A 27805-nucleotide genomic window follows, 5' to 3' on the forward strand; every position below is an offset into this window, starting at 1 on the left:
TGGAATTATTGAGACCAATGACATCGAACCTTACTCCGTTGAAGAATGCCAACTTAGAGAAACTTGGCCTAAATGGAAAGATGCGATCCAGGTTGAACTGGATTCACTAATGAAGAGGAATGATTTCTGGCCTGAGATGCCAACACCTCCTAACATAAAACCTATTGACATTAATAGGTCTTCGTTAGATAGCGTGATGAGAAAAAGATATGGTAATCTCGCCTTAAGGCACAAGGTTTCTCACAATGCCCTGGAATCGACTACGAGAACACATATTCTCTCGTAATGGATGTCATTGCACTCCACTACCTTGTCAGTTTGGTAGTTTCCAAATAACTGAACATGCAGCTTACAAATGTGGTCACTACGTATCTCTATGGGGATCTAGATACGGAATATAATGAAGGTTCTTGTGAACTTCATTTACCCAAGTCAAGTAGCTCTAGACCACAGAGCACGTTTGCAACGAGGTTGAAACGCTCACTAAAGTGACTACTTGATTGGGAAGAGATATGATGAACTATGCCCACGCGTTTCCATGACAAGTTCCAGATTTGAAATTGTCGCGGTTTATGTTGATAATCATAATTGGAACCCTTGAGAGTTAAGGAAAACCGTTGAACACCTGAAATCCGAGTTTGAGAGGAAGGACCTTGGGAGAACACGGTTTTGTCTAGATTCAGAACTTGTATACCGTGTCAATAGATGCTTAGGCATTTTGATAAAGTCAAAGATGCACTCCCATGGTCGTCCGTAGTCTTGACCCTAAAAGGGATCCGTTTCGTCCCAGGGATGATGACGAAGACGTGTTAATAACAGAAGTGCTTACTTATGTACAATAGGCGCACTATTGTACTTAGCACAATACAAGACCGGACACCTCAATTGTTATGAACTTGTTGGCTAGATACAGCTCCGCGCCAACGCAACGCCATTAGATTGGTATAAAGACAATCTTTCGATATTTGAGAGGTACGATTGATATGGGTTTGTTCTATCCCTACAGAGAAAAGAGATAACGGAAGTGTGGGATCGGACCCCACAAGGCAAAATGCCACCTTCCGTGCTCCTCCTCCCCTCCATCAAAATGACAACAGGCACTTCTAAATATTGAAGCGAACCAAATCCGATCTGAGGATAATGTAGCGGACTTATTTACTAAGTCGTTACCAAAATCCACCTTCGAGAAACATGTGAAAAGCATCGGATTAAGAAAGTTATCCGAACTCCCATGATTGTAGCAATCAGGGGGAGATATTGACATCAGGGGGAGGCATGATGTCTACATGTTCGATCTCGAAGAGTGAAGGACGTGTTGTGCTCTTTTTGTCCTTCGACCAGGGTTAATTTTGTCCCACTGGGTTTTTGTTACCTGGCAAGGTTTTTAACGAGGCAACAATTAAAGCGTCATCACCAAGTTTGAGCGGCACAAGGGGGAGTGTTGAAGGATATCGACATAATGTGTGCCTCTACAAACTAGGGTTAGAGTTGTAATAGGAATGTGTTCTAGGTATTCAATTGTAATCGGATTCTATTACCTTTTTGGGTACCTTGTAACTCCCTATTTAAAGGGCTCCTATTATCAATAATACACACAATTTCATTCTCCTACAACAGGATGAATTCCTTTTTCTGTTTTTGCACAATACTCATCCAATATTTTGCAATAAAATTTGAGATTGGTAAATTTTTTGTCAAGCATGTGTACAGTAATCAATAACCATTTAGACTCCCAATATCATTCATTATGTTCAAAGTCGGTACTTTAAAATTAAATATCTCTTCTACCTAAAACTTTGTAGCATTATATATTTTCTTAACTTCGAAACAAATAAATGAATACACTATGAAGCACAAACTTCTCTTTGTCAATGCAGCTCGTCCCTTGATTTTCTTCTTCTTCTTTTTTTCCTTTATCTTTTTTCAGTGTTTCGACTATGTATAATAAATTTTTTCCAATAGCAGTGAGATAAAAGGGTTTCTAACTTAAAATTAGTGTACGTAAAATTATATTCTCAGATCGATCCCCACTACATGAACAAAGCGCTTGTAAGTGATGACATACAAAATGGCAAAACGTAAGCAGAACAGAGGCCGTTGGGCACAAACTTACAAAGAGCTTGGACTCTACCATTATCTCTTTCTTCACACAGAGCAACTAGAGCAGAGCCACATATTGGCTACCCATGCCTAATCCACCTCCATGAAAAAGAACCCTGATTGTCAGCATATATACTCAGCAGCCTCCACGTGTCGAAACTCCATTAACTGCTTATCTATCTACTAGTATCCCACCCCAAGAAGCGACTGCTAGCTCAAAGCCTCAAACATTGCACAAGCTAAGCTAGCAACTTGTTAATCATCAGAACCAAGCAAACCTTGAAGGTAGTAGCTAGCTCTTTCTTTATTTTAAGCTTCCTAAACCATGGAGGCCACTATAGCCTGCTGTTCAGCTAGGGCATTCCTGCCCGGTGTTTCGACTCAGCATTCGACTGCACTGGCTTCTCCACCGGCCATCTCTCCATCTTTCAGCTCTAAGGTTTGTGTGTCAAAGTTATAGTTAGCGATACAAGTTCATGCATTTCAGGGTCGACCACATAGTTTTAGTAAGAAAATATGTGACCTTCTGTATCTGTCTCTCTATACGTACTAACGGAGCTTCCTAATTGTGGCAGAGCCTAAAATCAACGTCCCTGTTTGGGGAATCACTAAGACAAGCACCGAGATCATCATTTAAGGTTTCAAAGGCAAAACAGTCTTCTTCCGTCACCAAATGTGCAATTGGTGATAGCTTGGTGAGTTAAAATTTGAAACAGAAAAATTTGTCTGAGATATGCTGATTGATTTGAGGTGTAAACTTGACTTATATATGCTGATGAGTACTAGTTGGTTGCGAGTGTAGGAGGAGTTCCTTACAAAGGCAACCCCGGATAAGGGGCTGATCAGGTTGATGATGTGTATGGGAGAAGCACTGAGGACTATTTCCTTCAAGGTGAGAACAGCTTCATGTGGAGGAACAGCCTGTGTTAACTCTTTCGGGGATGAGCAGCTTGCGGTGGATATGCTCGCCGACAAGCTTTTGTTTGAGGTAAGATCATAAACCAACAGTAAGTTTCGATCCTGCTCGTGGCAGGATCATGAAATTTGCACACTTTTAAGTGAAACTCATTAGTACCGTAGTGCCACGCATTAGTACTTTTAGTGTAACTCATTAGTACTTGAAAGCATTAGTACATTTTGATATCAAAAACTTAGTTTAAAGATCAGCAATGAAATTAATATCTACTCCATTTGATGCTTAGGCCTTAACTTACTCACATGTCTGCAAATACGCTTGCTCTGAAGAGGTTCCAGAACTCCAAGACATGGGAGGCCCAGTTGAAGGTATGCAAATCCTGGCATCACTCAATTATTGATCACAATTTTATGGTTAATTTCTCTCTGGTCATTAATTTCTCTTTTCTTATGAATGATGATCTTTTGGCACATAAATACGAGCTTTTGTAACATGATAGGTGGATTCAGTGTTGCTTTTGATCCACTGGACGGCTCCAGCATCGTTGACACCAACTTCACTGTGGGCACCATCTTTGGGGTGTGGCCAGGAGATAAGTTAACTGGTGTAACAGGGGCGGACCAAGTTGCTGCAGCCATGGGGATTTATGGTCCTAGAACTACTTATGTCCTTGCCATTAAAGGCTTCCCCGGAACACATGAATTCCTTCTTCTTGATGAAGGTGAGAACATTCTAACATTATTATCAAATTTTCTTTATGCGAGTATTTGATGACTAACCCCAGTGTTCTTCAGAAGTCATTGTAAAAGTTGTTGAACTTTAAATCAAAATCCTACTTCTGTCTTGGTCAGGAAAGTGGCAACATGTCAAAGAGACAACAGAGATATCTGAAGGGAAAATGTTCTCTCCTGGAAATTTGAGAGCCACATTTGACAATCCAGACTATGACAAGGTTTATATTTCTCTACCTTAATGTACTTATCAGTAAACTGACCATCAAACAGATCCATTTATAACTTTTTCTGTTTTAACAGTTGATCAACTACTATGTCAAAGAGAAATACACATTGAGATACACTGGAGGAATGGTGCCAGATGTCAACCAGGTATCTTAACAACTCTTTCTTAATCAGTTTCTTTTAGCACTTTCAGAAAGATAAAACAATTTATGATTTCTTTGTGTGCAGATAATTGTAAAGGAGAAAGGGGTTTTCACCAATGTGATATCTCCAAGTACCAAAGCCAAGCTCAGGCTGTTGTTTGAGGTAGCTCCATTGGGGTTATTGGTTGAGAATGCTGGAGGTTTTAGTAGTGATGGTCATCAGTCTGTGCTAGACAAGGTCATCGTTAATCTAGACGACAGAACTCAAGTTGCTTATGGATCCAAGAATGAGATTATCCGGTTTGAAGAAACTCTATATGGATCATCAAGGCTCAAGGGAGGAGTACCTGTTGGAGCTGCTGCTTAAGCTATTTCATTTGCTTTTCATGCCTTTCTTTCTTTTTTTGTTTCTCTGAGGGAAACGAACAATCAGAGCTATTCATACAGAAGTTTGTAATGGTGTATTTTTTTTTTTTTGAAGGGGAAGTTTGTAATGGTGTATAAATGATCAAAGATGGTGGACAATAATTACAAGGCTAAAAATCTGTGGATTGATCAATCAAGTTGAATATAATGTTTAACCAAAGAAGTTGATTTTAATGGTTCGAAGTACTGTCTATTTTCTTAATATATTGAATGGCAAGAATAAAGTAATCAGTTAATAGGTTGATTCCAAATTTGTAAATCCCCAAGTAAAAGCCTTGGAGTATCAGCTCCAACCCCTTTGTCTTTTTCTTACAAAAACTAGAAGCCAAACCATATTAGGAACCTTTTGATAAGTCTAGTGCTCTGCATTCATTTTGAGGATAGAACAATAGAAGTGATCAGGACTCGGATAAAACCATGGTATGAATTCCACTTATTCTCTTTTTCTTTTTGGTAGATGATAAAGCAATAATGTGATTTCCATTCTCCAAAATTCTCATTTTCTTCAGGCATCAGAGGCCAGAAGTGAGAAATGGCGCGGATCAGTTGGCGGAATTGTTGAAGCTCCCATAGAAAAAGTCTGGTGCATGGTGTCACAAACCAAAAGACTAGCAGAATGGATGCCAATGGTTGAGCGCTGCACTGATTTGGCCGGAGAGGAAGGTGTTCCTGGTTATGTTCGACTAGTCTCGGGATTCATGTTCCCCCAAGAAGATGGAGGAAGGTCATGGATCAAAGAGAAGCTGGTGTCCATAAATTCATCACAACATAGATATGTTTACAAATTGGAGGCAAGCAATGTAGGCTTAGATGGGTCTGTCAATTCAGTCAAGCTTGTAGATTATGGGAATGATTCGACACTAGTTGATTGGTCATATGAGCTAAACCCCTTACAAGGCACATGTGAGGATAGCATTATAGACTATCTGGGATTTCTATACAAATCTTGTATTAACAGGATTGAGGGTGCTATAGAAGCATCCAGCAAGGTCTGATCAGTAGCAGGGTCACAGTTTAACTAATCAAGTACCTGATAAAGTACTAGTACTACTTTCTGTTACTTTATCTTATCTTAATGGTTATTACTATATGGAAAATTTGAGTTGTTGCTCCAAATCCCATCTGTATCATCTTTTTCTTTTTGAAGTTTTTGGATAGGACAGCAAGCTATCTCCTAGGCTTTGAAAACCATCTCTCAGCTTTTTTCTACTTTGTATACTTTTTCTAAAGGTGAGAAGTATTATTCATTCATGCAAATATGTCCAAATATATGGTAGAAGATTACCAGAATCAAACATGATCTGAACGAGCACGTTTAACAAAATTCAGACAGAGATGGATAGATATCATTGTACAGTTGGGGACTGCTGGCTTTGCTTCAATTGTGTACATGGGCAGATTACTACTTCAAGCATATAGTGTAACACTGAAGAAAGATAGCTAGTAGAATTATTGACAGTACATATGGCTCACATTTCTCATTCACCTACCTATCACATATTAAAGAATATCATTTACACCTTCTTTATAAGATTAAGGTAGCAAGTCATAAGCATGTAATGTACTCCATATAGCTAGCTAGTACATAACTCAGAAACAACATATTAACACACAGCTCAGACTCTGGGAGCTGTCTACTGGCAAAGATGAAGTTCTCAATCCGGATTCAAGCGATTTTGTTGGTTGCTTTCCTCTATCCGGCACTAATGGTTGAGTCCTTGGTTCGACACTATAACTTCAGGGTAAGTACATTTCTCGAGGAACAACTTATTGGAAAACCAAGAACAGGTTTTATCTGAAAATTGCTATAATATGATATGCAGGTGGTGTTGAAGAACACAACAAAGCTCTGTTCAAGTAAGGTCATACCCACAGTGAATGGGAAGTTCCCGGGACCAACTCTATATGCAAGGGAAGGTGACACCGTAATTGTTAGGGTCACCAACCATGGCAATCACAATTTGACAATCCACTGGTGAGAACTATTAGTTAGTTTGATATATATACATCGTTTGCTTGTTGAATATTCTGAGAACTATTGTCTATTTTAATAATGGTACCAGGCATGGGGTGAAGCAACTTGGAACAGGTTGGGCAGATGGACCAGCATATATCACACAATGCCCAATACAGCCTGGACAAAATTTCATCTACAAGTTCACACTTACAGGACAAAGAGGCACACTTCTTTGGCATGCACATCACTTATGGCTAAGAGCCACACTACATGGTGCCATTGTCATCTTGCCAAAGCTAGGCACTCCCTACCCTTTTCCCACACCTCAAGAGGAAAGAATCATCATATTATGTAAGTGCTCATTCGTTTCAATTTAAATCATTGCAATATATAAGGTGTGTTTGCACAATTGGGTAATTTGATTTTAGTTATTCTTTTCAACTGTAGCCGAGTGGTGGAAATCAGATGTTGAAGCTGTGATTGATGAGGCTACACAATCTGGCTTCCCACCAAATGTTTCTGATGCTCACACTATCAATGGCCATCCAGGACCCGTTCCTGGTTGCTCTTCTCAGGGTACTTGGTTAGACTCTTGATTTTTCGTAATTGTTAGAATACATGTCATTTTTCCTTGTCAGACAATCTAGTTATATTATTAGACTGACACCCTGTCATTAGTGACATCCTTGGCAATAGTGCTGTCATTCGCGCTTGTAAGTGAAGCAACTTGAAGAATGTAATGGTTAATTTTGTACTTGCACATTTGCAGGCTTCACTTTACATGTTGAAAGTGGCAAGACTTATTTGCTACGCATCATAAACGCAGCGCTGAATGATGACTTGTTCTTCAAGATTGCTGGGCACAACCTAACAGTTGTTGAAGTCGATGCTTCCTACACGAAACCATTCCAAACCGACACTATATATATCAGTCCAGGCCAAACCACAACAGCACTTTTAGAAGCAAACAAAGATATTGGCAAGTACTTAATATCAGTCTCTCCTTTCATCGATATCCCAATTGGCATTGACAACTTGACCTCAATAGCTACATTGCGCTACAAGTACACCCCTCCAAATCCCACAACCTTCTTGACCAGCATCCCTCCTCAAAACGCAACCCCATTGACAAAAAAATTTATCGACTCCCTTCGAAGCCTCAATTCGAAACAATACCCAGCTAATGTACCATTAACCATAGACCATTCTCTCTTTTTCACCGTTGGAGTTGGTATTAATCCATGTGACACATGTGTTAACGGGAGCAAGCTAGTGGCTTCTGTTAATAATGTTAGCTTTGTGATGCCAACTATAGCTCTTCTTCAAGCTTATTACTACAGGATAAAGGGAGTCTACACACTTGATTTTCCAGCAAACCCACCAAACTCTTTTAATTACACTGGTACTCCTCCACTTAACGTCCAGACCACAAATGGTACAAGGCTGTATAGGTTGGGGTACAATTCGACGGTTCAGATTGTGTTACAAGACACTGCTATCATACTACCAGAGAGTCATCCTACCCATCTTCATGGGTCTAATTTCTTTGTGGTTGGGACAGGATTAGGTAATTTTGATCCAGACAAGGACCCGAAAACGTTTAATCTCATCGATCCGGTGGAGAGGAACACAGTGCCAGTGCCAACTGGTGGATGGACGGCAATCAGATTCAGGGCAGATAACCCAGGTAATATATCTACAACAATTTAGTGGGTTAGTAGTGTTAAACTCATGGTCTGAATGTAGAACTTCTCTCTTGCCTCTTTTTTACGAGATGAATTAATTATTAATTCAAAGTACTAACGATTTTGATTGATGAAGTATATTATTAATTTAAAGTGATTACTATTGTAATTGATTGAGTGTAATTGATTAGAAATTTATTGGCTTTTTGGTGTGCGTAGGAATTTGGTTTATGCATTGTCATATAGAATTGCACACAACATGGGGGCTCAAGATGGCATTTTTGGTGGACAATGGGGAAGGCCCAAATGAGTGTCTGCAACCACCTCCTTCTGATCTTCCAACTTGCTAGGGATGCTTGAGGTTAGACAATCATATAAAGTGAAGGTTTAGAAAGTGATTTGAGTTGAAAAGGCAACAAATTTAGAATGAATAAAACAAAAAAAATTAAACAACACGCGCCAGATAGGGGTCGAACCTATGACCTTCTGCTTAGGAAACAGACGCTCTATCCACTGAGCTACAGGCGCTTATTGATGATCTATCTTGTCTCATATATACTTATTGTATTTCTGCAACGTATATTCAAATTCAATTCAATCCATTTTTTATGGAGGGTAATGTAAATAAGTGACAATATGAGTGAACATGTTGTCGAGAAATACTACTATTACACGAATAATGAAGCAATACTTCTATATTTTTAATGCAATGTTTAAAGCTAAATTTTGACTTTAATGTTGTCTCATGTTATTCTTGGTAAAACATATGGTTAAAATTGGTCAAAGTTTTGGAGAAACTAGATCACATAAATTTGTATAAAAACATTGAGAAACTACTTGGTTAGACAATACTTGCGTCAATGAGGCATTGATTTCATTGTGTCATCACGATAAAACAAGAATAGTGTATAAAGTCTCATAACACTTCAAGAATATCTAGAGATAATGTTCGATTTACGACTACTTCAAGCTACAAATCTACCATGCCACCTTGAATGAAACTAAATTTCTCTTTCTTATCTTTGTTGCTTTCACAATCATTTTCTTTAACTTGAGCGAAAACCTTCTCTTACACACTATCAAATACTTGAGAAGATAGAATAGGACGATCTACATCCAACACATTTTAGTATGAAATTAAGTATTACCAAATCTACGAAACAACTGTATGTATTTATATATTTGTAAGTTTTTTTTTTTACAAGAAGCTCATAAATTAATATGGGCCTAGTTCATTGACCAAAGAATAGTACAAATTAAGTAGACTACTCTACTCAGACATTGATAGGTCAAAGTAGTATATGCTAACAAAATCTACTCGCCCCGTAGGCAATCTAATTTATCAGACTCTAAACGTTGAACACGCCATTGTAGTACGCTAAAGCCAGATACTTCTACAAAGGCTTTTAGAGAAGCTTCTACTAGCATAGACAAACAATCTAACAAAAACAATTAGGCTAAAAACCTGGCCCAAACCCTAAGACCAAGCCCAAAAGCCGAGTCCCAAGCCCAGGCAAAACCTGAGCTGGCAGAAGAATGAAGACCCTGCACCTCCTGTCGATCCATCGCCGCCACCATCGCCAAGCTTTCCAGCGGCTGGCCTTTCCAGCACCTCATCGAGGCAGGAATCAAAGAGTAGTTCCACTGCCTCCCTTCTACAATACGACCGGCAGAGAATATCGCCTATTACACCAAACCACTGCTCCTCCAAAAAGCCGCAATACCACCAGATCCGCTTGCCTTGGCGCCACCGCCTACACAGATCCCGAAGCCGATTGCAAACATCATTTGATGATCACACAAACCTTCTACCTCACAACATGCGAGCGACACCACTCGACCCACACACAGCGATCCCCGAGAGAGAGATCTCCTAGCAACTCTATAAGATCCACTTGACCTAATTGAGACTCGTTCCTCCAGCAAGACACCTGATGTCCGATGTTCTGAACACAACGTACAAAGAGGCGCTGTTGTTGGACTCGAAACTTAGCGTTTAGGTTTCGGCTCTATATATTTGTAAGTATTGATTGTTAAAAAAAAAAAAAAATTTACTTTAAATTTTTATCATCTTAATGTACCTTTGAGATATGTTTGTCCTTCTTAATTTGTATGCATTTTTTATGGTGATAACATAACCCCCAATCTCTTTTTATGAACATACAGTTAATATTTACGAATATTGCTCTCACATGGAGTTATATGCAAACAAAAAACAAATATAAGTTTCTTATCCACTTGCATAACAAAAGATTCTCAACCGTACACATAATTAGTCTAGTGTCACAAGATTTTAAAATGAGAAGGTTTTCAGTTAGGCTGTCGAACCATCAGATTTATCCAAATAATATGTACGGAAAATCACAAGAATAGAGGAGAATATTTTCGACACTCGGCAGGAGAAAGATTAGAATCATTAGATATTTCCCCTCAACTTTTCTTCTTAGAATAAAATTTAAAAACTATATTAAAAAAAAGGTAAAAAGATTTGGATTTACTTCATTTTTCTCTCTTTTGAGCAGGAGAAAATTCTCTAGAATAAGAGGGAAACTATGACCAGTCACACTCCAACCAATCCAACTGGCCACCTATAACTCGCCCATTATCTCTCTCTCTCTTTCTGTGAACTCGTTCACAGCCCACCATAGAATTGTTCTCTTCTGATTCATATCTTTCATTCTCAGACCGACCTCTCGATTTTTCTACTCTATATATACACAATATATATATATACATTCCCCTTTTCTCTCTTCCTTCTCTTCAAAGAAACGAAGCTCAGTAACTGTTTCCCGCTTTCCCCATCTTCAGAATCTCTAACTTTTCTCAACTGGGCCTTTGCTTTTATCCCCCCTTGCTTCTGGGTCCTGCAAATATTTCACCCTCTTTTTCTAGTTAATTTCCTCACAAGTTTCACTTTTGCAGCTGAGAGTTGCTATAAAGACATCTCCTTTGGGCCTATTTTTCTCTCAAAACCTCCAAAATTTCTCCGGGTTTTTCTTGGGAAGAACCAATTCAGATTCTTCTCGGATTCTCTTCGATTCCCAAAGGTGGGTCTTTTTGGGATTCTTTAGTTTATGCTATTGCGAAAAAGGAGATTCCCAGTAAAAGATTCTGAATTCAATGCCCTTTTAAGCCATTGCAAGACTTCAATCTCAGTGTCTTCGCTCTCTCTCTCTCTAGTCCTAAAAGAAGCTTTGCTTTGATATCTCAGAAAAATGAGTGTGTAAAAGCCTTGTTGCATATTGTGAGCATGCAAACTCTGTACCCACCTTCATATATGGCTGATACTAATTGGTTTGTCCAAGAGAGCCAGAGCTCAGATTGGACTAGAGAAGAGAACAAGCAATTTGAGAGTGCTCTGGCTATCTACGATGAGAAAACGCCGGACCGGTGGGGAAAGATTGCGATGATGATTCCGGGGAAGACGGCTGTCGATGTGTTCAAGCAGTACAAGGAGCTGGAAGATGATGTTAGTGACATAGAAGCAGGGCTGGTCGAAATTCCAGGCTACCAACAGCCGTCTTCTTTCACATTGGAGTTGGTGGATGACCGAAATTTCGATGCTAACCGAAAGAGGTCTGCAGCAACTAGAGGTTCTGATCAGGAGAGGAAGAAGGGGATTCCTTGGACAGAAGATGAGCATCTGTGAGTTTTTTTTTTTTTTTGACTGAACATCTGTGAGTTATTCTGTCTTGCCTTCTTTATTTTTGTTAGTATATTTAAAATTCCTTCCAGTTGTATTAGTTAAGAGTTTTTTTTTTTTGTTTATATTTGATCTAGTAGCTAGATAAGTAGAATATGTCTTGATTAGTATGAAAAAGATGCCATGATGAACGTGAAAAGCATAATTTGACTTTATGGAAACAATTTCCCACCCTGGTATAAGTATTGGAAATCAAGGCCTGATTGAATATGTATCAATTATAAGTTATAACCATGATCATAGGTTGAATACTTATCCTGATGCTTAATTATCATTTGTCTGTTATTTGATTGGATTTGCTAATAGTTTGTCATGACTCCAAATGGGGTTTCTGCATTGGTGTTTGAGAAGTAGTTCAGAAATGACTGGTTGGTTAACTCTTAGATTTCAATCGAAGATTCGAGATCAATAATAATGTTGCAAATCTTCAACTTAGTTTTAACGTATCCTTGGTGGATTAAACTGTTAAAAACACAATGAGTTTACAAACACGTTGGTCATTTCTGAGTATGTAGCATTAATTTGATATGTTTTCATGGTTTATGTATTTACTTGTAGGCGGTTTCTGAAGGGACTTCTAAAATATGGGAAAGGGGATTGGAGAAATATCTCCAGGAACTTTGTTATTTCTAAAACTCCAACTCAAGTTGCTAGCCATGCTCAGAAATACTTTATGAGGCAACACTCAGGAGGAAAAGATAAAAGGAGACCTAGCATCCATGATATAACAACTGTCAACCTCACGAGCACTACCACTACTAGTCCATCACAGAATAATAATAGGCCTCCTTTAGACCAGTCTCCACCACCAGAGCACAATAGCAAGTCCACTGAATCACCAAGAGTCGTACTCGACTGGAATATGCCTAATGATGGATTACCAGGAGCTATGATCTTTGACGCAACACATGGCGATCTTTTTGAGTCATCGTCTCCATTTGATGTTGGATCTCCAGACGATCTTAAGCGACATTGGCAAAAAATTTACGCCAGTGCCACTCATTATGCTGCTCATGCTACATCCCCGAGTTCGATGTATCTAATGCAGACCTCAAGACATCAGATACATGGATGCCGCTGATGGATTGGAGATCGAAGTAAATAATCTTTTGCATAATTTCAGTGTACCCTTTTGTTATGGTAGTGTGTGATTAGCATAATAAGGATTTGAGCTGTTGCATAATGCTTGAGCATTGCACAATGGTAAAAAATCCATTAGCCCGCAAAGTGTAATGTCACAACTGTACAATTGAAATGAATGGTAAATTTGCTCTTCCCTTTATGGCCTTCATTTTGATACGGTTTGATTCTGCTAGCATCTGATTTTAAACAGAATCAGAATTTTGTGCAATTTGTATTGCTTGATCATATTACACACTATGGATTTGCACTTGGAATGGCTCTGGTTTGATCTCTATGGTTTACACCTAGAATGGTTCTGTGGCCACTTTGGTAAAGCAGCCATGTCATTGGGTGATGTGGCCTAACAAGCTGACTCACTAGGCACTCTTTTGTGAAATCCACAGTATCTGAATCACTGAAATGCTTTAGCTTTTTCTATCAAAAACTTTCCGTCTTATTTTGCTTTACACACCCCCAATATGGCCAAATTGACCCAGTTATTGCCCCCAATAAGTAGATGCTGAGTTTGCATTCCACTCATTAAGCATCCCCCGCTTCATTCCATCGCTGGATTTATGATGATCCACGTAACAAAATACTATTGCATTTTACAAATTTGAATCCAACTTGGCCTTTCCAATTGATATTTTTGCTGTTTCCTCCAACCCATTTGTAATGGTGGCCAGACTTTTTTGCATCAGCATAGTGCCATTTCTTTTAAGTCTCTAAAAGCATCATGCTTTATTGTGATTTTAAGTCAAAAGTTGATTTTGCAGACTGAGTTCATGGTAACTGTTTAGTATAGCTTTGAACTTTTGCAGATGAAATCTTGACCTTGAAGACTTTCCATTTTATTCAGACTCGAACTTCTTACTCTAAGCGTCTGACTCGCACCATGTTAGACAACTATTAACCTCAGAATTCAATCCACTGAGTCACTATCTATATCAAACTAACCATAATCTGATAACAGTTCAGTTTTCATTTTTTTTCCCAAACTTCTTACTACTTACATGATTGATAATCATTATCACTGAGTTAGGCATTCCTAATTCCACAAATGACAAATGAAACAGACAAATAATGTCACTGTGAACTGGTCATACTGTGTTTGTTTTCTCTCAAGTTGGTTCCACCAACCCATGTTTGAAGGCCTGAGACTGTTTGTGAAAACCACTTAGTGCTCTTGTTTTGTCACTTTGCACCTATAATTTTGTAAACCACACTTTTAAGAGAAGCATTAAAAAGTTCCAAAGCAACATCAAACATGAGCAATATGATTATCTTTTTCATTAACTTTTTCTCCTTTCCTTTTGGTAAATGACATAACCCCTCCACTTTATATCATTTTTCTTATTAAAGAGAGGTCATATCTTTCTGCAACTTGCATGAGAAAGCATTCTTGCCACTTTCTTCTAATTTTGATCAAATCTTTGACAGGGCTACTTAAACCCTAAACTTACTTTTTTCTTTTTCTTTTTTTGAAACCGGGTTTGGAAAACCCTAAACTTTTTGGCCTTCTTTTATTTTTATTTTTTTAACAAAATATTTCTGAATTCTCCTCTCTTTAAGAACAAAACATACAGAGGCCACTTTCATATCAGAACTTCTGGTATAATACACAAGGCTCCAAATCTCCAGGACTCTTTCATTGACCCACATGATACTTAAGGATAAGCTTCCAGTGTTCTCACATTTGACATCAAATTAGTGGATAGAACTGGGTGACCTTGTCTTACTTTTAGTGGTTGGTCTTGAAGGAAAGACAGAGAAGAACTGGAAAAGAAATTATGCAAATTAAATTATTGATTTGTTGTTGTTGGGAAGAATAAATTGACTACAATTCAGTAGGTTGGAATATTGGATATATATGATTGAGGAAGTACTTGGTCCTCCATTATAAATTGGGAATTGACTTAAAACCCTAAACCCTTCTCTCAATGGAAGTCGGTAGTCACCCACTCATTGTTTTTTTTTTCTTTCCCAAGCATAAAGTCATAAGATGAACTGAGTATTGATACGTTGACATTTTTCCATTTGATTTTGGGTACACTCATTCATATCTCATATTCTCTTAACTAATGCATGTTATTCTAATTCCTACCATCTAGGCATGTCAACATCACAGAAACTTGTTCTCAGTTTCTGAGAGTTTATTTTCTTGGGTCAGAACTAAGCAAGGATCATAACATTGAACCCAGAAAATGCTTTTGAATCAAAAAGCAGATGAAGCCCCAACTGATCTACGCTTCCGAACCAAAATAGAGACACCAGATATTCGAATTCAGTATGAGTTTCTGATGCCACTGAACTCGATACCTGTTAGTAGTTGCAATCGCGTAGCTGACTGCTCCACACTTCCAAACCCTAGCTTGGTGCTCAGCATGAATCCAGTCAGTACATGTATCAGCAACCCAAGGCAATTAAGACAAGTAGCTATTGTTGAAACAAGAGAAATCACGCTACAATTTTATTCAAAGACTTCAAACATATCCAGATTATGCTCCAAAAACTACCAAAATATTCCAGTAAGATCAACTCATCAGACTAATAGAAGTCACCATAGTACTGAAACTTTAGCTAACTGCCCTGCATGTAGATTTGATACAGTACCTCTTAAAAGAGTGCGAGGTGCTTTCAGATTACACACAGCAACACAGACTTATTGCCAGATTAAAGTCTAGAAATACAATACAAAATGAAATTTAAAAATTGAAACCCTCAACTAACCAAAAAGAAAAGAAAGTTGCAAGAATTTATGAACAAGGTGTGGGTGAAACTGCGATCTGGAAACAAAAAAAAAAAAAGGCTTGTATGTACAGCTCTCTATGCGTTAATCAAAGACTCTGGATCCAAGGGGATAACAGTACTTGGAAAATCTGTTCTTGGTCCAGCAAGAGAGTAGTATGCAAGAATATGAGCTGGATGCTCAACCACTACTTTCTCCCCGTTCGGATCAAGAACATCAACTCGTCTAGGAGGAATCAACTCGATATTCCAATACGGGCGAGTCATTGCCAAAAGATCACGACCCGTTGGGGATCCCCTGTACCCTTGCACCCACAAGTACCTTAGCGCAGTCAGCTGCATCACTGCAACAGCCAGTGCACCCTCACTGAAGCAACAGCCCCTCATTTCTAGTTTCTGCAGACTAAGGCAACCCTTTGAAAACTCCAAAAGCCCTGCATCAGATTCACCAACATAACCTAGAAGCATCCATCTCACATTTTGACTATACTGGCCCACGTAACTAAGCCCCAAATCAGTCAAACCCCCAGGACGGAGATACAAAGCAAACCTTCGAAGCTTTTGGCATCCCCTCAATAGAGCTCGAACGCCATTGTCAAGTGGTAAATCTGTTATCGTCTCTTCACGGTCAAGCAGGACAAGGCGAAAATCATTTAGATTTTTAGAGTGAGTCCCAATGTATTCCAGAGATGCATTTGTGATATCTGATACGTAGACAGCCAAGTACTCCAGTTCCAGGCAGCCCTGTGCCAAAGCCATCAGACCCCTCTGTGAAACAACACCATCTTCGTCCTCCATACCTTGCTCATCAGCACCTCGCTCAATTCGGAGCCTCTTCAGTCTCTTGCAACTCCGAGCAAGGACTTCTAATCCTCTATCTCCAATGACATTCCTTGTCTGCCCATAAAAGAAATAAATTAGAACTCAGATGCAAGTTTCAAATACGGTTCCCGTTCCAAGATAAGGCACAGACACAATCCAGAAGATGTATTGATTTTAATAAGGGTCTTTCACTCTTTTGGCATTTTGGACTCAAAGCTTACTAATTCTCTTTAGCAAGAAAAAGGAGGAAAACGCCAGATGTAAAACTTACTTTAGCTACAAACAACAAAGAGAGTTTTGAACCAGATCCTATAAACCTCAAGAGGTAATTGCAGAGGCTTACTAAAGCAGGTCCAAATATCAGGAATAACAGATAGATGAAATATGAAACTTCGGAGGATCAACTTAAACATATAGAATAGATCGCTCAATAAATAGAGAACTATATACCAAAGGGTTAATACCCACCCCTTCTGCACCTATACTAATATTCACATGGAAATGTTGTACACACAAAACCACACATGCACAGATGACTACACATAAAAGTCAGATTAAAAAAGAACTAGAGATTTTGTAATTCTACCTCAAGAACTTCCAAGTTGGGGCACTTTTGAATTAAAGTACAATGGTCTTCAGTGTCGAGCAATGCATATAGGAGATCCAACTTTTTGAGAGCAGCTGCTAATGGGAATACAATAGGCATTTCATTCTTCCCCAACATCGTTAGACCCAAAAGACATATCTTTCGTGGCAGTGATACAACTGAGTACTTCTCTGATTGATCATTCTCTGATCGATCATCGAAGGAACCTCCACAAAATTCTTCTAAAGCAGTTGCATGACGGAAGAAACCCAGAAGATCCAAAATTTCACAATCGCTAATTTTCACAGTGGTTAAGGAGGGGCAATTCCTGGCTATGAGTTCGAGGTCTTCAAATCTGATTCTGCCAAGATCCGTCATATAGAAGTTTAAAGTCTCGAGTACAGTGTTGTTTGTAGCAAGCTCATGTAGCCATTCACCCCACTCATCCTCTTTCTCAATTATCGAGCTCTCCTCCAAAAACAAGGTCCTCAAATCCCTGTCAGACAATATAATAATCAAAAGTTAACATATACCCAGATGACAGGTACAGAACAATAGCTTATTTCAGAATCACTGCATAACACGCCTACAAAATCAAGGATTTGTTTCCGTGTGCGCGCTGTGTGCATACATGCATGTAGAGTTTAAAACCATTCCTCCATAAGTTCCAACTATAAAGCCCTCAAATTCTGCTACTTTAAATAAGTAAAATAATATAAAAAAAAACATGAACATAAACAACAACATACAGATTAAGGTACCTAATTAGAACTTTCCATACAGATGGATGAATATACGGTTCCCATGCAGAAATCCTATTCCTCCAGTTCAATCTTCCGGGAACAATTTTTGTAGTGATTCGATCATCCTTCTCAAAAAATAAGAGTTATAGTGGGAAGGCTTGGTTTTCTTTATTGCTTGGGTTTTGGGGTTGGAGTAGGGGTGTGCGTGTGTGTGTGGGGCAAAGAGAAAAACTTTCCCCAAGTAAAAACCTTTGGGAGTATAACAAGCATTGCACTCAAGGTTACAGTTAAGCTCTTGATTCTTAGATGTGAAGCATAATACTAAAACTAAGGTTTTAATCTGTAATGTAATCCACACTGCTGCAAAATTAGGCTGTGTCAAAAGAAAACAATAAACAATCCTAAAGATTTTGTTCATAGTATTTCGTTGAACTCAAAATAATTTGATTAGTACATCTCAACTAAGCTCTTAATTCTTAGATGAGAAGCAGAAATAGAACTTTAGTGTCAAACTATAATGTAATCCATACTGCGGCAATTAGGCTGTGTCAAGACAAAACAATAAACAAAACTAAAGATTTTGTTTTTTTAACTTCTTTGAAATGAATTCAATTCAATCGGTACATCTCAAAATGATTTCAAGCTAGGAGTTGCTCAGATTTGAATAATGTCAAGTAATCAACACTTATAGTATGCATACAACTTTACCCTAATCAATATGCAATAGTGACAACAGTAGGCAATATATGAAATAGTTTAAAGAACTGCAGCCCAACATTTCCACAATTCAACAAAGCATAAACGAAAATTCCAGCAAGTCGTAGACTTGGAATACCTGCAGAAGCGGGCGATGTGGACAAGGCCGTCAGTCGAAAACCCGGAGCACTTGTCGAGCTTAAGCGATTGGAGCTCACGGCCGCGTGACCGCGCCAATAGCTCCAAGTCGGAATCCCTCACAATCATTCTCCGGAAATGCAAAGCCTTCAAGCTCTTAAACGACTCGGCAATCTCCCCCACCCACGGCGTCACAAAGCCTCCCCAATCCTCCGGTATCAGATTAAACATCGCCGCTCTCGGCTTCCCCTTGAGCTTCAGCGACTTGAGCTGCCGGAACCGCCTCCTGAGCCGCTCGGGAGTCGTCGTGTAGCAGAGCGCGATGGTCACGTGCTCGCGCGTGAGCGCGTCCAGCTCGTACCACCGTCGGCACACCAACGACACGGCGTCGCGGTCCTTGGAGTCTTTGATATACGGCATCACGCAGCCGGCTACCACATCGGACATTCCAGTATTCATTCTCACGTTCCGATCTTCCATATCTAAAAATCCAAACAAAAATTCTACTCTAACTCTTGTGAAAATTTTCAAAAGATCTAAAACCTCTTTTTATCAAAGATCCACGACGAAGCTTCGAATCGAATCTCCAACCTCTCAGACTCTCACCGAGATTCCAAAACCACCACAGCACACAGTAAAACCACTCTACTATAACAATCAAGAAACTACAGAGACTGTAACTAAAAACCTTATCTCGGAAGAACCGCCGGACCGGAAATGAATAAGCGAAACTCCGGCGACCCAAGATCTACTCGGAGCTGGCGGAGAGGACGAACCAATCCGATCGATGACGGGGAGTGAAAGAAGACATGGCCTGAATGGAGGAGGATCCGATGAGGAGTTGGCCGGAGAGAAATCGGCGGCGACGGTTGGGGGACGGTTTTTGTGGAGGAGGGATTGGATCAGAGAGAGAGAAGAGAGAAGAGAGAAGAGAGAAGAGGAGAAAGAGGGGGAGTTTGGGGAGAAGAGAGGGAAAAGATAAAGAGAAACGACAATAAAATATAGGGCGTCACCGAGGGGGTGCTGAAGTGGAGGGAGGACGCGTGGCGGGAGGTGAGAGGGCGGTGGTGTCAGTGAGGTTAACAGTGCTGTGGTTGGAGCAGATGCTGTCTTGGGAGTTGTTATAGTAGTGATGTATGAAGTGGGGAGAGGGAGCGAGAATAATAAATAAATAAATAAAAACAGACTTGTTTAATTAAGAACAGATTTTTTTTTTTTTTTCTTTTTTTGGTTTTTGTGTTAAATGCAACAGATTTGATTATTTGAATGTTGGGGTTTGGATCTTTAATCATTTAAGTGCTATTTATTGCTATGAGTGAGATGATAAGGGTAAATGTACTTTTTGTTTTTAAAGACAAAAGTAATTTTTCTCTGATGACATCAAATCAAAACTCAGAAGTGTTGGTGGATAAATCTATCGTATTTCTTATTATAATAATCTCTGTCAATATCAATACTGTTATAAGTCAGATTTTTCGAAATGAACTGTTATTGATTAAGGAAAAGCAAAACAGTGTGTTAGTAACTATTTAGGATCTTTTTATTAACAACGCTCCTTAGATATTCCTCAAATTTTAGTAAGGTAAAATAAATAAAGAATTGACAAAGAGTTTGTCGGTCCAGCGATATTTAGAAGTTTCTACGAAACTACAATACAATGAAGATTCACTATGAATGGTATTAGTATTGACAGAAAGAGAATTTAAAAACTAAACAAAATTTTAGAGGTAACTATACTCTATAATTGCAGCATATTGGGTTCTCGCAAAGTGTAATAAATGCAAATAGGAGGAATCTAAGCATTTAAGTGACTAATATCCAAAATTATTGTTGATATTCTCAATATAAAAAAAAAAATTAGCATATGCAATCGTCTATTTCATTTATAAAAACTAGTAGGGTCAACGGTCCACCCACTATGTGTGTAGAGAGAAGTTAAAGGTAGTGGAAAAACTTCTCGTACAACTACCACATTTTCTGCTTTTATTTTTATTCTTTTATTTTTTATTTTACAATTTATCATATTATCCCTATTAATTAATTATATTTCATAACTTTTTAATATATAAATGTTAAATTGGTAAAAAATTTCAATTTTAGAGAGCAAGCTCCTCTTAATAATAGTATAGATAACTCTCTCTTAATAATAGTATAGATAATGACTCATATCTAGAGACACATTAATTTTTTTTTTTTTTTAAGGGAATACGACAATCACTTTATTTATATGAAAACTAGTAAGTACAATTTTGAGCGTGCTCAAGATAGGTGGTAAGCGGCTTGAGCAAGCTGATGGGCTGCAACGTTAGCGTCATGACTGACATGAGCTTTTGTAGAGACACATTAAATATGTAACAACAAACTCGACAATAGCTTTCATCAAAAATAAAAAAAACTAGACAGTAGCTTTACCTCAAGTGATTTACTACTCCCGTCAAAATTAAATATACAAAACGTTAATGAATTTAGCACAAAACAGAAAGTTTTCTACAAAGGTGAGTGGCCTATCTTTTCAAATTCTGCTACAAAAGCTGCCACACATGTAGTAACTTTTCTCCCTCTTTGTTTTTCCTCTGTCTTCCTTTTATCAAGCAAACACCGGATTTCTGTACTGGTGAAGATGGCTTCTGTTTGTTTCACTCACTGTTTCAACTGAAACACCCAGCAAACAAACTTCCCAGTTTCAGTCCTAATTTCTTGCGTGTGCCAAGGGGCAGTAACAGTGAGTGTGACAAATGTTGAAATGTGAAATAATTTCTTTATCCAAATTGCAAGCATTTAATTATTATCTTTTCTCCTGCAGATAGGGATATTTCAATATGCAAGTGCACAAGTCAAAGCAGTATGATTCGAGCCTATATATGACCTCATGGACATTCTAGCTAGTTGTATGCGAAAGCTAAAGTGTTTCAATTTCTTTGCAATTTCCATAATTTGGCTTTATCGATATTGGATTCCTATAGAAATAGTTTTAAAATAAATTTTTAAATATTAATCTACATTATACTTAACAGAATTTAATTTGTCCGTCTTTTTAATTTAATTTTAATATTGAAGGAGTAATATGGTAAATCACAAAATCAAAATTTAAAATTAAAAGAGATAAATATATAATCCACCCTCTATGCAGATAAATATATAATCCACCCTCTATCTTAAATTAACACTAGACCTAGTATTGGAGAGCGCCGCTAGGGAGAGAAACCCTAGGCAAAACAGAAAGTGAGCAGCGCCTGTCCGGCGGCGCGCCCTTCCGGCGTCGTCGTCGTCGGACGGGACAGAAGGGACTTAGTACCCGATTGTGAGAGGTCCAGTCGGAGAAGAGATTGCGGGGGATGACGGAGCAAACCAGATCGGTTGGCGACATCGACGTTGGCGGCAGGCAAGTGGGATCGGTATTGCTCTATCCGAGGGAGGAGCGCGGACGGCGGGGGGTGGTTCTGAGTTAGAGTGGCGGGCTCGGAGGTCTCTTGGCGGTGATGACCGGGTGGCGGCTTCGCTAGTTTCTTCGGGCTTTCGATCCAGTCAGTTTGCTTCGATCGGATTCGGAAGGTTTGGTTCGGTCTGGGGTGGGGTGGGGTGGCGCGCCTTGCCTGAGTAGTGGGTATGATGGAAGGTTGGCGTCAAGGCGGTGGCGGCGGAGCTGCCGGTGGCAGGACGATGGGATCTGTCCTCCGCTCCTTCAGGGGTGATGGCTGGTTCGATATTGATCTGGTTTACGGCGGAAGGGAAGATGGTATGATGCTGGCGGCGGTCAGTTTCCAGTGGTGACGAGTGTTTCGGCGGTGGCGGACTGGGCCTTAATCTAAGTGTGGGCCCGGCCTGGGCCTGGTGGTATTTGGGCCTGGGTTTTTTGTTTTAATGCTATTAGTTTTGTTTTGTTTGGCAGTTGGTGTGTAGTCGGTAATGTGGCACTACTAAGGATGTGGCAGCGACAATCTTCTCTTTCGCAGTCTCGGGGTAGTTCCTGTTCTGGAGTTGGGTCAGCAGCGGTGGCGAAAACGTCTGGCTATAGACAATCATCCTTGGCCTTCTAGTGGGTCCTTCCTGTCTGGGATCGAGTTGGAGCGATGGCGATTTGGAGCAGTGGTGGATGGATGGTGTTGACAATAGGGTGGTGATGGTGTTTTCTTTAGTCCCAGGTCTGAATGTCTGGCAATTCTTTTGGTTGAGTTTAGGTCACAATGAGTGTTGGCTTGGTCGATTCAAAGCTGGTCAAGAGGACTCTGGTTGGTGAGTTTAGTGTCGACACAAGTGAGTTGTCCAGTTTAGAGTTCTTATTGGCTGGACGAGAGGTGAGCTGTCAAGGATTCACTGCTCCTGCGCTTTTTGTCTTTGTCATACAGTTGTAGTGCCAGTTTAGAGTCAGTCACTATAGAGTTCCAGTGTGAAGTCTAGAGGCCATTTCTGGTTAAGAGATGTCGCCTAAAAATCGTTGTAAGCAGTTCATTATTAATGAAGTTCTTCTTTGATCAAAAAAAAAAAAAAACTTCATAACGTTTTTTATTTTTTTTTCTAAATAACTTTTACTATTTTTTTTTCTAATCGATAAATTTTCTTATACTTGAAGAGCATGTGTTTGCAGGCTCAGTATTGACTAAAAAATTCACAATTAACAAGTTATATTTAATTCCTGAAAATGCAAGTTATGAGAATGCAAAGGCATGGTACGACTTTTCTTTCCTCTCGGGCGACGGTGCATGTGTGTAAGATGGGTGGTTGGCAATCGACGCAGGCTTGGAAGGTGGTCAGAGGCCAGATCGTGGCGGCAGTATACCATGGATTGTATGGTGCTAGCTATCTCTCTGAGATGGGTCGATTGGTGGAGAGTGCAAGGATGGTGTCGGGCTATCGCGCTGACAGACGAAGCCGGGCGGCAAGGCAACGCGAGTTTCTTACTGGGTCTCAGTGTGGACTCGTGGGGATCTGGATTTAAGTCTAGATCCGGCCGACAACAGCTGAGGGCGGTGTGGATTGCGTCTTTCCGGCGTTGTGAGTTCGATGGGAGAATTCTATGGTGGTGGTTTGCCGGCGAGCCATCTGAGGAGAAGGAAGACGGTTGGTGGGGCAGCTTTATGTTTTTGTTTAGAGTAATTTGTTTTGTTAGGGTTTTGGGTAGGTCTTTCTGGTCTTTAGCATGTCCCTACTCTTTTGAGCTAGGGTTGGGTCAAATTGAGGTGTCATGGATTTGGTGTCTTTCCTGGGGACGAATTGGTTTATTTTCGATTTTATCTTATGGTCAATTTGTTGACGAGCGATCCTTACACGTGGTCTGACATCTTTAGGACACAGTGTGGAAAAGGGCGTTGGTTTTTCTTGCAGTTGTCTATGAGGTAGTATCGAAATTCTAGGGATTTTTGGTAGCTCGAGAGATTGGGCAGTATAGGTGGTTAGGGGTTGGGCCCTTTCGGCTCATGGAGGTCATTTATGATGACGGACTCGTAATTAATTGGTTTAGGTTTAGGAAGGAGAGTGGGGAGTTTATGTTCACCACCGGTCATTTTCATGTTTTGTAACTTTGATTAAGTTTAATAAAAGATTTCTTATTCTCAAAAAAAAAAAATTACTAGCAAAGTCCCAAATGGTATGTATAGTAGCCAATGATAGTTGGTTCAGTTGGCAAGGGCAGACTTGAGGTGTAAACCCACACAAGTTCGATCCCCGCTACCAACAATTTCTCATTTGGTGGGCAATCTAGAAAATATCCTGCATAATTCCATACCAATGGGCTGGGCTGGGACACTGGCCAGTTTCGTAAGTCCTATTGGGTTGAGGTCGTAGGTTTGCCCTGACCCTGATAGTGTAGGGAAGCCTCCCTCTTACCTAAATTGAATAAAGCAGTTATTGCATTTTATTTATAAGTCTGAATATTTTGTAGAAATCCAAGCATCAAACACAAAATCATCTGGGAATCAGTAGAGAGTTATACACACATCAAGTCAAGTGTGGATATTATGAATAGCGCTAAATCGTACTCTGTAATTACGTAGAAGTCTAAGAACAACTCCAACATTTTTCTCATATTTTATTTTTGAGAAATTTTATTCACACATTGCTAAATGATAGATACACATCTCTTACTTAATACACAACCTATTAACTTTTTCATTTTAACATTTTACTAGAAACACAACCCCAAACTTCCTAAACTATCCTCATTCACAATACACAATATATTTTCATTAAATAAATATCCTTTTTTTTTTTTGAAATAAATTGAGATAAATATCTGGTAAGAGACTACCTATTTTTTTTCTTATATAAGAGAGACTACCTATTGCATTGCTACAGTTGAAAAAAAAAACGAGACCCAAAGAATATCATATTACACTAGAAGACTCAGCATCAATTCCTCAATGGCTCAATGTGAGAGTTTCGGTAAATCACATGGTCATCACTAAAGTTAATACAATGGCACCCAAAGAATGTTTTAATTGCTTTTCACTTGTTGGGTTGAACATACTCAAATGCCAATAGGGAATTGCTTGTCATTGAGGACTTGACCAAGACAATATTCATATGCCAATTGTTGAGATCTGTGAACTACTGATGATGAAATTGGAGCGAAACAAAACAATACATCACAAGAGTTCTTGAGGAATCTTTCAACGGTTTTCACTTGCTCTTGTTTGTCCATATCATTTGGATAGTTAATACATTTTTGAAACTAGATTGATAAGAAGGCTCGATTCCATGCATGCTAAATTATTGAGAATCAAATTCATGATATCCATCTGCAGTAGACTTGGAAAAAAAAAAAAACTGCATATATTTCTTAATTCCAACTATGTTTCTTTATTGTCAATATAAATATCTCGTTTGGTAATTTAACTTACCCATAAAATGTAATGTTGGGTGTGTGAAAAAAGGAATGTGTATTTAGTATTTAGAGGTGTGTGAATAAAATTTCTCTTTATTTTTTTTTCTATGTTTTAGGGAAAAATGAGTCTATTTTGCTCTAACAGAATTCCTAAACTTATCCCCATTTTGAATAGTGATGAAAGAAAACAAAATTTCCTAAATTTACAACAATTGCTAAAACTATAAGGATGAATTATGAAGACTGTAAAATAGAGAATCTGTTGAAATTGAAGAATAAAATTATAAAGATTTTGATTTTGATTTTTGTATAATACTATAATACATAAATTATAGAGAAACTGTCGACCAGTTGTACCAAAACATACGAGTCATTGTTCCAAAATTTACTCGGATCTATATAAGTGAGTGCTTTGATTTCTTTTTGGGAAGTACATTTCTAGAGGGGACCAAGTACCAATTATACTAAAAAAAGGCCAGTGTACTCCAAGTTACCAAAGTAAATAAAATCTGGGTGTTTCAATGTCAAGCTGATTTTGTTGTTTTGTATGGCACTCTGCAGATCCAGACAATCTTGTCAATATGTGCGAAGGTTTGGTTTTATAGGGTTGGAATGACTTGAAGATGCTCTTCCTAAATGGAATTCCATTTAAATAACCCATAGAACTTAAACAAAACCATGAGGGTCCTAGCAACTTATCATGGTGATGAAGCCGTTGAATAAGTAATACCTTGTTTTCATTCTGAAATTTACTTATATGAAAAAGTATGTTGTCCCAACTTCTAAAAGGAGTAAATCGAAAACTCTCATACTCCGGCGATAAATTCCTATGATGAAGTTGTTGTAGAAGATAGTAATGACTATTTTTTAAGTCGCGTAGAAGTTGTCTGGTTATTCGGCTAAAGTAGAATATTGTGATTTTTTTCTTATTGTTCCGATCATGACTCCCTAGGCTAAACCCTATTAAAGTGTTATTAGGACTATATTAGGGTTGTATCGCTTTATAGGATCTTTACATTTCGTTTCCACTAATTTGTTGGGAGCCATTATTTTATTGTGAAATTTCCTCTACTTGAAACATAACACTATAGCTAACATTATTGTTTATCAACCAATGGGGTTATACTATGTTGTGTTAATTGACATAAGATTTGATTGTCTGCCAATACACCACACTTCTTAAGCCTGTGATAGCGAAGATCTTTTCAGTTAGCTAGATTGGAGAAAATGTTAAGAGCGATATATGCATTGTGTCTTAAGAATTTAACAATGATAATATACATAAAAAATTAATCCATTCTCGTGATGACTTAAATGTTTAAACTTTAACATATATTGTTTTTTGGTACCATCAAAAGTACACATAAGGATGACAGTTTGAACTCGTAAGCACTCATTTTCATACACGGATCCCTTGTTGATTAAACAAGTCCTATTGAGATGCTACTTAATCATTTAGTTAATGTAATCGAGTCAGGACCCTCAAGGAGTGAACAACTGACATATAGAACATGATCAGCACAATCCACTTAATCTCATATAGTAGGATTAACATTTCTCCTTCACGAGGGACATGCATTCCCACATAAAAAGATTTGACTAAGTGCTTTAATTTTCTACTAATCTCATGGATTTCATCTTCTAATAAGGAAGTTGAATCGTCTCTTTTCAAGATCTTTTCTATGATCATATTTACATTTCAATATTTGATCGACTATCTATTACTCAATAGTTTGATAATTTTTGAAAGCAATCTCAAAATTTGAAATATTTAAGTTTGCGTGAATAAATACGCACATAATAATTTGTATCGTATCATATAACTAATTGATTCACTTTAAAACGCTATTGATTTAGTATATATCTATATAATTATATTTATCTATACTATTATTAAGATATGGGTTTCTGTTTTCTTAAAATATAGCCAAAAACTCTCTCTAGCAACCCTAGCGGCTATTCTGTCACTCTAGCCGCTGTCACTGTGCTAGCGCCTGTCCGGCTACGCCCCGGCAATGGCGACGGCCTCTGGCCTTGCCAACGCACGTTGGGTGCGGCCGGACGGGTAATTAAGGCTGTGCTTCAGGCTTGGAGGAGGAGATCCGGGGATGTCCTACCCTCTCTTTCTCGGTGGATGGCGTAGTCAAGCCGTGGTTGCAGATTGGATCGGAGTGGACTCGGGGCTCTGCTGGGGAGTAGCGGCTTCGGGTGACGGTCGGCATTCGGAGGGCCACTTCGATG

At 38.8% G+C, this 27805-nt stretch overlaps 5 protein-coding genes and 1 non-coding gene across 7 annotated transcripts; 4 read left to right on the forward strand and 2 right to left on the reverse strand.

The window, feature by feature from the left end:
* Positions 1-2274: 2274 nt before the first annotated feature.
* Positions 2275-4718, forward strand: LOC133715642 (sedoheptulose-1,7-bisphosphatase, chloroplastic-like). The gene is made up of 8 exons (XM_062142230.1): positions 2275-2539; positions 2676-2795; positions 2903-3088; positions 3303-3384; positions 3516-3737; positions 3868-3968; positions 4051-4122; positions 4204-4718. Exons 1-8 carry the CDS (start codon positions 2426-2428, stop codon positions 4483-4485), a joined length of 1179 nt encoding a protein of 392 aa, XP_061998214.1. The 5' UTR covers positions 2275-2425; the 3' UTR covers positions 4486-4718.
* A 150-nt stretch (positions 4719-4868) lies between these two features.
* Positions 4869-5716, forward strand: LOC133715645 (uncharacterized). Its single transcript, XM_062142240.1, has 2 exons — positions 4869-4964; positions 5054-5716. The coding sequence occupies exons 1-2, from the start codon at positions 4962-4964 to the stop codon at positions 5537-5539; spliced, it is 489 nt and encodes a 162-aa protein (XP_061998224.1). The 5' UTR covers positions 4869-4961; the 3' UTR covers positions 5540-5716.
* A 233-nt stretch (positions 5717-5949) lies between these two features.
* LOC133715640 (laccase-22-like) lies at positions 5950-8884 on the forward strand. Its single transcript, XM_062142228.1, has 6 exons — positions 5950-6286; positions 6368-6519; positions 6608-6852; positions 6949-7077; positions 7271-8188; positions 8406-8884. The coding sequence occupies exons 1-6, from the start codon at positions 6191-6193 to the stop codon at positions 8534-8536; spliced, it is 1671 nt and encodes a 556-aa protein (XP_061998212.1). The 5' UTR covers positions 5950-6190; the 3' UTR covers positions 8537-8884.
* Positions 8642-8714, reverse strand: TRNAR-CCU (transfer RNA arginine (anticodon CCU)). Its single transcript has one exon. It is a non-coding gene; the product is annotated as a tRNA-Arg (tRNA).
* Positions 8885-10762: 1878 nt separating the features above from the next.
* LOC133715390 (transcription factor DIVARICATA-like) lies at positions 10763-13171 on the forward strand. The gene is made up of 2 exons (XM_062141877.1): positions 10763-11831; positions 12448-13171. Exons 1-2 carry the CDS (start codon positions 11437-11439, stop codon positions 12968-12970), a joined length of 918 nt encoding a protein of 305 aa, XP_061997861.1. The 5' UTR covers positions 10763-11436; the 3' UTR covers positions 12971-13171.
* A 2279-nt stretch (positions 13172-15450) lies between these two features.
* On the reverse strand, positions 15451-19720 carry LOC133714204 (coronatine-insensitive protein 1-like). 2 transcript variants are annotated; one of them, XM_062140293.1, is made up of 4 exons: positions 19433-19720; positions 18746-19226; positions 17168-17663; positions 15451-16656 (listed from the first exon to the last, which is right to left on the reverse strand). In XM_062140293.1, exons 2-4 carry the CDS (start codon positions 19222-19224, stop codon positions 15838-15840), a joined length of 1794 nt encoding a protein of 597 aa, XP_061996277.1. In that variant the 5' UTR covers positions 19225-19226; positions 19433-19720; the 3' UTR covers positions 15451-15837. The 2 variants fall into 2 exon arrangements, with proteins under 2 accessions (XP_061996277.1, XP_061996275.1); XM_062140291.1 differs by having other exon boundaries at positions 18746-19720.
* Between the last annotated feature and the right edge of the window lie 8085 nt (positions 19721-27805).

This window comes from Rosa rugosa, chromosome 6 (genome assembly GCF_958449725.1).
Source record: "Rosa rugosa chromosome 6, drRosRugo1.1, whole genome shotgun sequence".
Classification (NCBI taxonomy): Eukaryota; Viridiplantae; Streptophyta; class Magnoliopsida; order Rosales; family Rosaceae; genus Rosa; species Rosa rugosa.

Bases quoted from the DNA above. Each gene is read 5' to 3' on its own strand.
- LOC133715642 (XM_062142230.1), top strand. From the start codon at position 2,426: ATGGAGGCCACTATAGCCTGCTGTTCAGCTAGGGCATTCCTGCCCGGT. The intron at 3,738-3,867 runs GTGAGAACATTC...TGTCTTGGTCAG, and splicing joins ATTCCTTCTTCTTGATGAAG to GAAAGTGGCAACATGTCAAA. The intron at 4,123-4,203 runs GTATCTTAACAA...CTTTGTGTGCAG, and splicing joins TGGTGCCAGATGTCAACCAG to ATAATTGTAAAGGAGAAAGG.
- LOC133715640 (XM_062142228.1), top strand. From the start codon at position 6,191: ATGAAGTTCTCAATCCGGATTCAAGCGATTTTGTTGGTTGCTTTCCTC. The intron at 6,853-6,948 runs GTAAGTGCTCAT...TTTCAACTGTAG, and splicing joins GGAAAGAATCATCATATTAT to CCGAGTGGTGGAAATCAGAT. The intron at 8,189-8,405 runs GTAATATATCTA...TGGTGTGCGTAG, and splicing joins ATTCAGGGCAGATAACCCAG to GAATTTGGTTTATGCATTGT.
- LOC133715390 (XM_062141877.1), top strand. From the start codon at position 11,437: ATGCAAACTCTGTACCCACCTTCATATATGGCTGATACTAATTGGTTT. The intron at 11,832-12,447 runs GTGAGTTTTTTT...ATTTACTTGTAG, and splicing joins TGGACAGAAGATGAGCATCT to GCGGTTTCTGAAGGGACTTC.
- LOC133714204 (XM_062140293.1), bottom strand. From the start codon at position 19,224: ATGGAAGATCGGAACGTGAGAATGAATACTGGAATGTCCGATGTGGTA. The intron at 17,664-18,745 runs GTATTCCAAGTC...ATTGTCTGACAG, and splicing joins CACATCGCCCGCTTCTGCAG to GGATTTGAGGACCTTGTTTT. The intron at 16,657-17,167 runs GTAGAATTACAA...TTTTATGGGCAG, and splicing joins CCAACTTGGAAGTTCTTGAG to ACAAGGAATGTCATTGGAGA.